This window comes from Battus philenor, unplaced genomic scaffold (genome assembly GCF_028537555.1).
Source record: "Battus philenor isolate CCGP_79_NKW_IND1 unplaced genomic scaffold, ilBatPhil1.0.hap1 SCAF_26, whole genome shotgun sequence".
NCBI classification, from domain to species: Eukaryota; Metazoa; Arthropoda; class Insecta; order Lepidoptera; family Papilionidae; genus Battus; species Battus philenor.
The window spans coordinates 6,668,504-6,680,342 of NW_027181689.1; the positions used below are offsets into that span (position 1 = coordinate 6,668,504).

The 11,839-nt window shown below is 33.3% G+C and overlaps 1 protein-coding gene across 1 annotated transcript in view; it reads right to left on the reverse strand.

Annotated features, from left to right (window-relative positions):
- Positions 1-11,422, reverse strand: part of LOC137925134 (uncharacterized) — a 244,851-nt gene extending 233,429 nt beyond the window's left edge. Inside the window, exon 1 of the mRNA XM_068768518.1 lies at positions 11,095-11,422. Coding sequence (XP_068624619.1) covers positions 11,095-11,422 — 328 coding nt within the window. The remainder of the gene's footprint in view (positions 1-11,094) is intronic.
- Positions 11,423-11,839: the final 417 nt, after the last annotated feature.

Here is an 11,839-nt window from a genome sequence, read left to right on the forward strand (position 1 = left end):
AACAAACTGTTTTTTTAATTTTTCTAGTAACTGGTATTCTAATTTCATATTCGCCTTAAGATGTTATTTACCAGTCGAAAATACTTGCCAGCTTAGTCAGCGTATCGACAAGATAAAGCAGCGGTGAGCAGGCTACAAAGCGCGCAGGACAAATACGAACCAACACCCAGAGCGTGGACAGAAAACCTTGTTAAGATAGTCGAAAGATGCTAGATGCAGGCCGCTTGCTACTGGTCTTTTTGGAAATCTATGAGAGAGACCTATGTTCAGCAGTGAACGTCCTGCCAATGATAATGACGTAGAAACAAAAACAGAAAAGAATTAACAAACAATACAAAAATAACTTTATGATATTAGGGGAGGTATATCATCGAACCATAGCATATATTGTTTTAATAATTTGCGTGATTTTTAAATGGATGACATTGTTATGTAAATTTATACCTAAGAAGCGGCTGTTTGATTTTTTAACAAAAGCATTATTTAATATGTATGAATATCAATAATTTGAGGTCTAGATACACTATATACTAAAAATAAAGCAGTGGTGATTATATTCAAATCACGAATTGCCGGAGCTGCCTGGTATGTGAGCACTCCGATTAAATTCTGATCAGTTTCTATATTGTCACGAAAAATTGATATTTAATATTTCTAGTTCGACTGGACAGTACAGACTACTGGAAGTTGTTTTTATTTTTCATACAACAATGAACCTAATAAGTCTACTGTTGATAGGAGATACATCTAACTAATGTAATGTTGACCTCGGGCAGAAACTGCTGTGTCTAAACACCATACATATCCAATGCAGGCCCGTATCTGCTAACGTTTAAGTTAGTTATGAACGAATAGTCAAGAAATATCAAGAAATTAGCGGCCTTGGTACTATTACCTTACAGACTCTCTCTAACTGACTGCAAGAGTATCCATTTTAATTAATATTATAGAAGGGAACCAGGCATTTGCTTTAGTATATCTATTATCTGTGTCAATATACCTCGGCAACAATAAATTCAAATCACAATTTATCAAACATAAGATTCTTTTAGCAACAATTCATAAAGTTTAGGAAAACACTTAAGAGTTTATAAAATTTTATCAAAAGATCTCTATTGTCTGCTGTCTCAGACAAATGACACGGCCTTTAAGTTGTGGCATTAAGAATTTCTTTTGAAGCGTTTTAGGCGAACCTTCAAAAGTTTCATGAACTATTTTGACAGAGATTGCGAGATAACTTAGTTAAGAACTTTCTCTTCGCTTTACACATTAAATTAAATCAAAGTTGATTAAACTAACGGGCGATCATATTGTTCGCTCCAATATTACATAGATTTTGAATAATACAGAGTTATCGTTTTTGACAGTACGATTTGTCACCATGTATTTTAGAGACCAGAATATTTAAAATCAATTCCGCGATACAAATTTGGCCGTCTTTTGTTTTTAATCTTCATAACGAAGTTCAGAACCTACTGTGAAACAATACATCTAAATTTCTTTTAATATATATTATGTATTAATGACGCAGTTACAATTCCGTAGGCAAAGATATCGTTCATATATCTTCTCTTGGGAAAAATTAATAACTCCTATTATAAGTATATTACTTATTTTACGCATAATTAATAAATTTGATGCACGAACAATTATTTGTAAGTAATGCACAGTGATTTTACGTTAACAAGGTATTATTAAGTACCATATTTAGATTATTCATCAGCTTAATTTTCACTGTCCATATAAAAATATATATATTTTTTTTTTAAATTGCGTGTTCCAGTAACTTTTTAACCCACGATTTAATTAAAATCAATAAAGTTAAAAGGCCTTTGGTTATTTTCTCGACGCCACCATGCCGCGTCATCGCCTGACTATAAATAAGAAATAACCACCATTCGGTCAAGGCACAATACAGTTTTAACGCGATACAGCCTTCGCTGCTAACATTTAAATTAAATATTAGAATAAGTTATGTAGCCAATCGTATTCACAATGAATAATTATTAAATCTATTATTATACTAGTTATAATTATTTGAGTTATTTTGTACTAATACTTTAGAGCAATGGTACCTTTTTTTAGCATTGTTTAGTAAGAATATAACTAAAAGGATATTCCAATAATGCTTGTATTTTAGGCATGTTTAATTTATGTTCACTTATTTAACATCAACATTACTTAATAGTTTCACTAATGAAGTTGTAACAAATGATTATATTCTCACATTATTGTCACCATTTTAACGGAGAATATTATGAATCGTGAGACATATGTAACTAAAGACTGATCGATATCGTTCTTCAGGCGTATTGTTCAGACCAGCTTGGCATGTTAATGGCTAATACAAAAAATTACTTCTTATCGATCCTAGAAACAAATGGTTTAATGGAAGACAACGCGATATAAGTTAATAGAAAACTCGCCAAATTACAATGTAGCAATCTCCATTCACTATTAATATTTTTCTATTTCGACTTGTATCGCTCACATTATTTGTGCATTTGCGCCAAACCTATATATAACTAACGTAAGTTATAGATTTTGACTTTGGCTGAGGTAAATCAAAATATCATACACGTACATTATTTTGATTTCATTTTGTAACAAAACAGAAGTAAAGCTGCAATATTACTATTATACGTAAGAAGAACATCAAATCTTTATTCTTGGAGTATTCATGAAAATATATTTAATTCCAAGTTAATATTTGCATTCGTTTTTATAGCTAATTAGCTGAATACATAAGTGTAAGCACAAATCCTCCGGACACCGTAACTCAAAGGGAAGCGAGACTTCTAAGTAATTAATGTAATGAAAGTGATAACTTTGTATCATTCCACGTAAGTTACACAACAAGGGTTACTGATGCTTCCAACATTCATGATACGTTTATAATATTTATAACGCAAATATAATAAGCTAATGTGCTACAGTGCTACGGCTAACATTAGCTACGATATTTCGTAGCATCAATGAATCAGTTTTATTTCAAATGTTTCTTTTTAATAAATGCTTTTCAGAGCCTAATAACCGAAAAGAATGAGGATATCAAGAAGTTTTGCTTACAAAATTGTAAAAGAAATGAAATGTCTATTGGCTCCTTTCACTTTAAGCACGCGTCTTAGAGGCTAACGAGCCTAGTAATTAAAAAACGAGTCTCAGCCTCGGCAAAAATCTAACTATGTATGTATGTAGGTCAAAAGGTGCTTTCCAGCACATAAAAGCTGTCAAGCAAATAGCAGTGTACGTCTTAACTGGAACCTTATCTTTATGATTATAATAAAAACTATTTATACACTAGTACAGCCTTACTGCTGCCTGAAGTTGCTTTGGTCTCAATGCTTTGAATAGTAAAAGCAAAAATTAAAATTTTTGTTTAACGATTTGAAAAAAATTACACAACGTTTAGCATACGATTTATAATCAGAAAAGTTTCAGATTAGTTAATCCGGTGATTTAGCAAAAGCCTACAATAGATTACGTAATTAATTTGAACAATTAATTAAAAAAAAGTAAAGTCAAATTTAAAGTTTACGCAAATTCGTAGTATTCGGCGAAATAATTTTCGTTGAAGGACAATAATTTAGTCGAGTTATCGCAAATGTTGATTTAGATGGCGGCTAACAAAGTTTCTCTGTAAATTAACTTAACAAAATTATTATAAATTACTTCGAAAGTTTAAATTTCTGCAAATTTATCAAATAATAACGTTTGACTCTTTTATAGAAAGAACATTATTTTGCAAGTTTTGTAAAATAGCTGGAAATGTGTGGAGAAGCCAATATACAGCTATGGACATCCTCCTGTTGAAACGATGATGAAGGATGATGTCGACGTAAGTTTCAACATCTGTAAAAGAGAATCTGTGGAAGAAAGTCTTCGAGCGGGAGAAGACGGGTAGGGCGCCCTCGTTCTTGATGGGCCGATTACTACAGGATAGCAAGCAGTAGTGGTTTGAATGAGAGGAGAAAATACGTGTAAAGCGGAAGGCATTAAGAAAAACCTGTGACCAGCAGTAAACGATTGAAAACTATTTGCTGTTTTAAATCGAAAGAATAGCGTTTCGTTTATTTTGAATTATTTATACGTTGATTGGTCATAGGTAGATGTAAACGCTTTACGGAGCTAATGTTTAGCTCTCTTGTTGCAATTAATGTATGGTATACCCAAAAAACAATGATTTCTGTAATAATAGGTAACGTAATGAGAAAAAGTATGATAACAAAAAACGACTTTCAAAGTTCGGATTACTACATCTTAATGTAAATCATTGTTTACAACCTGTCTCTGCAGACCGTGTACTGCCAGAAGCTCTTGGTCATAATTTATGTAACTTATTTCAGAGTCCTCACCATATATAAAGTGATAAATAGGTATAGGGACTATTAAACATTTTGCTGACAAATGAACTCTATCATCTTTAACCTATACATTTCGAATATTTTTTTTACTTTGTTAATCAATGTATGTTATTATAAAAACTGTCAAAAATTCAACAATTTATTACTAAAATTAAAAAAAAGAATCGAATCGTCGGTGCCGTGGCTGCAATTTAAAAAGCAATCCAGGTCGCCGCGTATCTACTGCGCGGTGGACAGGATGCGTAATTTTATTTACTCACCGATGTATTTTTATCCCTGTTAGTCAACTGCCACTCTTAATAGAATAATTTTCCAATATCAATTTTCGGAACGTACTTCCAACTTGATGTTATTACATTACAATGTTGTTATTGCGCCAAGCTATGAGGGATCATATATTTGCATTAATAACAAAAGTAAGTTTAATGTAAGTTAAGTGTTACAACATTGATATGATTTTCTCGAAGTATTTCAACGATGTCATCAAATTTTACGCACATTTTTACATATACATGTTACATTTATGATGTTTCACATATATATGATGGCCGAAAGGTTCAGCAGTGGTGACCTAGGGCTACTTCCCCATCAACATCCAAAGATGCATCAAAGAACACCCAAGTAGCGTAAGAGAATAACAGTAGAAATGTTTATTTTTAGTTCGCGAGTCTCTGATCCTCGGCTAAACACGCTGTAACAGTCCTACAAGGCTAACAGTGTCGGCTTCAAACAGAAACAAGAAGAGGCAGTATATGCGGCGTTGGTTAGCTCCCCACTACATGGTGAAGGTTGCAGGTAGTCTCTGGATGTAGCCAGAAGGACGCCAATAACGTGCAACGGACGTCTGTCGTATATGATGATGTTGAGGATGGTATATCGTGGTGTATATAGGTAGATTTAATACAGTTTTTATAAAGTGTTTTACAAAAGAATAAATACGTTTCCGTAAGTCATCTTTGACACTATTTGTTGACAGTGAAAATATGATTTATTTTAAATATTTGCCTAGGGCACATCAAATACGTAACGTAGACAAGAGGCGGTCTTATCGCACAAGGCGATCTCTACCAAACGGCCTTTGAATGGAGATGAGAGACATGAAGGAAATGATAGTTTAGTCAATTTGTTATAAATTAGTCGTTATCTTTATAATTTTAGCAGTAGACGTCCACTATATCTTCCTCCAGAGACTTTTCGATAGAATCGGCAGGAAGCCGTATGCATACTGAGCCTTCCGTCAACCTTTACAAGGTCGTTTGCGTATAAATCAGTATTTCACAATAGAGTTACAAGAACATTTATTTGTTGTGCAATAAAATATGGTACCATTCACCTGTGTAAATAATTTATTTCCATGTGAACAGTGGACTATTAAATTAATTGCGATCATTAAACATACGGCTGCTGCAATAATTTTACTATGAGAGGCTCGATACAAGTTAGATATACTCTGTTGTACGGAGTAGTGTAGATCTCATTAACACTGATCTAATTCTATTTTATTGTAAATAACAAGTAAACAAGACAGTTAATTACTGGAAATTAATGCACATGTATAATAATACTCTTAATGTTACGACCATGTCTAACTACAGTACCTACGTTCACTTAAAAGAACAGACGTGACTCTTTTTTATACGTCTGTATATTATTTACAGTAATGTATATCTCAACGCTTCAGGAGTTTTATTTTAAATTCCGCATTTAGACTATTTTGCCAGAGAGAGAAAAGCATAGATTTCATTACGTTCTCCAGTATCTACAAAGTTTCAATTATCAAATTCTATCAATTCTTGTTCTTCTTTGTATACAGAATATTTAAAAAGAAATTATTTATATTAACAGAATCTATTTTGTTTAAAAAAATTATTAAACGTATATAAATTTATTTCACATAACATTAATATAGTATAATTTACTCAGAAAATACGTTAGCACATGTTAGTTCATTTGATATCGGCAAATATATAAGAAAAGAAGTATAGGATTGGTAGATTAACTACAACGTAATAAAATATAATATAGGTTACGACTTTCGACGAATCGCGGTAACGTCTCCCAGACTTTCGTTTATTGCCTTTACCTACGCTAGATGTATATAGCAGATGTAAAATAAAGTCAATAATAGAGTTAACGCTGTCATCATTATATCAGCTAACAGACTCCCACTGCAAGGAATAGACCTCTCTCACCTGTCCTGACCTGTCCTATACATGCGCCTACATCATTATCTCAAATCTTCGAACACGTGTTCGTGCTTCTCAAAAGCTTTAAACTTTACTATTTTTCACACTTCAAACCAAAATATAGTAAATTATATTACGTATATGCATACGCAAATTCAAATGTTTGCACTTTAGATTGGCGGCTTAAATAGACTGCCCTTTGATACCGATGTAAATCACCTCTTGTAAAAGAGATTCGCCGGTAATATTCGTACAATTCTGAAATTGATGAATGAATGTTGGTCAAGATGTGTGACAGTGTACCTAAGTTTTATGTGAAACTTTTATTTTAAATGCACTTGATAGTGGTTACGTCTTTTCTTAACCAAAACAACTGAAACCACTTCGGATTATAGCAACGCTCTGATACAATGGGCCATGGTTTAACGTCGACAACGCGGAAATGGAGGTAATTGCGTCAGTGGCATTTCTGAACGTTTCACAACCAACATTTTAAATTAAAATAAGTAAAAGCTTATTTTTCCCGTAACCGCGTCGCTGGGAACGACAATTACAAAATAGTTCCGTTTTTCATTTTAATTCTTTCTTCGATACATATGTTTTAGTAACAAGTTTTTATTAAGTCAAAAGTTGTTTACATGTTCAATGTTTAATTTAAAAAAATAAATACTAAAAACTTAACGTTTAAGAACACCTACACCTACTTATGTAAGAATATAACATATTTATCGGACAAACAATGCATATCATATATATAGTCCTGTTCAGTTTTCCTAAAAATTCTCGCGTTTGTAAGGTGATGATCCTCATTTTACATTCGGCTGCTTGAATAATGTATTTGAACAAGTCGCGTATCGATTCGTGCCCTTGCATGAAAATCGATATCAGAGTACCGACGGATTATACCGACCGCCATTAAGGACCACGCAACTCGGCTGCTTTGAAATAAATGTTTAAATTACATTAAGATTATATCGACAGAATATCACGCTTATTATATTTAGTAAATTATTTAAAAGAGTCGAAAAAATATTTTTCAACACAAGTAATAATAAATAATACAGTTAATACGTTTTATTGTGTTGTGGCCTTAGGGGATATACTATAATACATCAAAATATTTCTCGTGTGAATAGTGTAATTTGAAACTATTTTAAAAGATTCTACATTTGTACATCGACATATGAATTTTGTTTTAAATAGTGTTATATCTTTTAAAAGTAATCAGGATTATTATATACATTATTGTTTTTGAAAAGCATTGTTATAAATATACAGTTAAATATGAGTAATTCATAAAATTAGCATTTACGCTTAAAACACTTTACGCTTTAAAATGCGGGGTCGCCAAGCCGAAGTGAAATGAAAAAGCTATTTACACTAATTTAAAATTGAATCAAACGGGCATGACAAGTGATTTTTAAGAGCAAGGGTGCAAGAATATTATATGTACAATGGACGGAAGACCTGGAAGGCTTTGCCTGCCTTACTTTTATTTAAAATCAATAAATATGAAAGGCTTTTGCCTATTCTTCCCCTGTTGTTAAGCTATACCACTATAAATAAACGATGGCCGACATCCGGTCAAGGCACGCACCTAGGGTTGAGTTCTCTAATTCTTATACACCCCTATTTGCTCATAGGTTAAAGTACTCTTTTGTTATTAGATTATACAACGTAAATTTTTCAATACCTTTTTTTCTACAGTCAATAAACCTCTAATTCTTAAAAAAAATTTAAAACTAGACCTTTTTTTACCAATCTGTGTCCGAGAGACATTTTTGCTTAATAAAACAAACTAAAAAGAAATCCTAAAAACAATATGTTTCAGTGCTAGCTTTTCACAATTTTAGTAAGTGGATTGACGATGTTTTGGTTAATTAAAATATTATTTTCAAAATGGTTCTAGTTAATTTGGTGAAAAGGAATATATGTAAGTAGTTTAAAATTTACAGCTACTGTGTACAGTAAAAAATTACACTAAGTGCGTATTTATAATAACAACTAAACTATTTATTTAATTAAAAAATTATTTTTAAATAAAAAAATAAAACTCGTAAAATGTAAGCGCATGCAAAGTAGGTTGAAAATCTTATTTCGAGGCAATAATTCTAGCATACATCAAACTTCTACAGCTGTGCCACGAAGTTTCGTAGATCTTAGTAATGCCAAAACTTGTACCTGCTTGTAAAGGTACCGGTACTTTAACTCGCTTGTAGTAATTTTCAAATTAACTACTTACTTTGTATATCTTAGTGGTCGGGTGCTTGCTTCAAGTTTCACACTACGTGAGCAATCTAAATTCATTCTGAGTATTACTTCTTCACGTGATGCTTTATACACTCGATTTACTAGGTCTCGATTATTCTTAAATTAATTTAAAACCGGTCGAAAACTGCGTTGTCTGACGTTAGGAGGATACGATCCCATAACGATAGTTAACGTATAATACTGGAACGGAAAGTCCAATCTCGTACACAGACTGTGTTACGAAGACCATTTAAAGTTAGTTATATCATCGACACTTGCTTCCCTTATTGAAACCCGTATCTATGCAAATCTATTTAAATCAGCTGAAATTATAAATAATGCATTTATTAAAATTGCAGAAGAATTATTCGCAGTGTACTCGGTAAAGGTTTATCACTGTTTTCCACTAGGGCCTTGAGGTTCTAGAATGGAAACAGTGGATAGGCAAGAACAGCGTAAGTGGACAGGCGGCCTATTTAAAGTTATAGGAAATGCACAACGATTTTAAAAAGTATGTAGTGTTCACAGTCCATATTACTGACAACTACAGCCATAATACTTTTAAATAAAATCATTCTTGGGCATTTGGTATCTCCAAAAAAAACATCACTGATGGCATCAGAATTCAAACCGGCGCCGAAGCAATATGGAGCATGAACGCTACTGGTCCTTTTAAAAATCTGGGAGGCCTATGTACAGCAATGTTTGTTCTATGATTGAAATTATTATGATTATAATAAATTTTTAAACAAGGTAGTCTATTATAAATTGTCATCTTACATAAATAATTTTTTTTATCTATAAGTCGTATTGATCAGATTCATGAATAATGAACATCGAAAAGACTATTTCTTCTTTTTTCTTTTTAGGATGGATCAGTTTCAATTAATTATCTCGATCTATTTATTTTCATGGACTCTACAACACATAAAAATTGTCATTCGAAATTAAAAAGCGTTTTAATCTTTCATTAACACCTTGTTACCGCTGTGTCGCGGCATGCAGTAATTAAAAATCAACTTTAAGCCAATGTACACTAAATCTATTAATCTAAAAATACTGAAAGCAGTTCCACTGATGTACAAAAGAACTTGCGACGGATGTAGGTCAAAAGGCACTTTGCCGCGCGGAAAAGCAGACTGGCAAACAAACGAAAAAATCTTATCTAGCAGTCATCTTGATGATTTTAGCGCTTAGGTGTGAGATAAATAATATTTTTAATAAAGTTTTTTATACGTTGACTGTTCTCCTTAACATGCTATTTTGCTTTATTCTCGCTACGAGTTTTGCCATCATAGTGACGTTGCAAAACTAGAGGCCGGAGAGCGTTGGTTACGTTACAAAATTTGGTAGTATCGTTAAAACAGGAACAGAGGTTTTAATTTGCCACCAGAAATCAGAGTGCTTCAATAACCAATGAGCAGATATAAGGAGGTCCGCAAGAGAACGAATGTCAACGACGTAGCTAGAAGAATTGCTGGTATGAAATGCCCGTGGGTTATCTACATCGTAAAGAGTTTCGCGGTTGTTTATTTTGTTGTTAAATAATAAACGATACTTACATATTTTCTGATTTAAGAAACCCAGTGGCTGTGGGCGGGGCACATTGCTCATGCAACCAGTGGCCGTTAGGGCTGAAAGGCTCTCGAGTGACGACCACAAGCTGGTAGATGCGGCGTAGGTAGGCCCCACACTAGGTAAACTGACGACATAGTAAAGCTCGCCCTGGATGCGGGTAGCGCAAAGCTAGTCATCGTGCCGATCTTAAAGACAGATGATTAATCATTTTCTGTTCCAACAACAAAGACTTTGGATTTAGAGGTGATCTAACAAGTGTTAACGCGCGATGATGGCATGGGAGATCATTCTAAGCGTGATTAATCCATAAGTGATGAGCGCAAACTACTTAAGTCAGTCCTAACTTCTCAACATATCTATGCAGATTATTACTGATTCTGTCCTTATTTCGTTTTTACTTTCTTCAGTGTTCAGTTCACTTTCGATGTTATGTAACTTGCTACGTTGCATATATAGCTAAGTATGACTAAGTTCCGCTTAAAATTATAAAGTTATAGAGAAGTGCCGAGTCGGTGACATATCATGTAGACGCAATGTCACCAAGAAGGTCCGTAGAATAACCTCCTTTCACGACTTAACATAACGGTGATATCAAGTTTTAAAATTTAGATAGCTTCAATTAAACTTGTCTGAAATTTCTTAAAGTAAGAAATATAAACGCGAACTTTCAATCGGCCGTTGTTTTGTTCTTTTATTTAATTAATTCAATAACTTACCTGCAGCCTTGCTTACAGGATGAGTAACAGGAGCAGCAGCGGTCGTCGCTGTGTTCGGAGGGTACACCGGATCGCAACATTCTCGCTCGGGAAACTCGCTTCCCCCCACGCACGTAGCTGCGAGCACTAGAACAACCACCACCGACCGTATCCCACCAACAATACGACACCTACGAAACATCGACGTGAAAAACACTCGCGGTAACCTCCCCAACACGCAGAAACACGTCAAAATTAAAACCACAGTTTCGCCGAAAATATCTTCCTCCTCCCCCTTCCCACCGTCCGATTTTTCGACGCCATTCCCACAGTCCCCCTTCTCGATCATCGGTTTGGTTTCACATTACCACTTTTATAAATTTAACATAAATATTTTCACAACGTACTATGTAATGATATGCAATCTTTCACAATGATATATACATAATTGACTTTTAAAATTTTTGGTAAACGATACAATATACAATAGATTTTTCTTCTAAATATGAAAAATATTATGTCTTATTTAGATCTGAAATATAATTAAAAATGTTAGCGGGAAGAGCTAAATAAATAATATGTTACGCAAACACAATCGAAAATAAAAATAATAAGAATTGATATAACACTAAAATCAAATATAAATTAAGTCAAAATAACCGTAGCAGTTGCGTTGCTAAAACTACTTTGGATTAGATGTTTGATTGTATATTTTAATTACCAATATAATTAATTAGTTACTTTCTCCATTGAATTAAGAGATTGA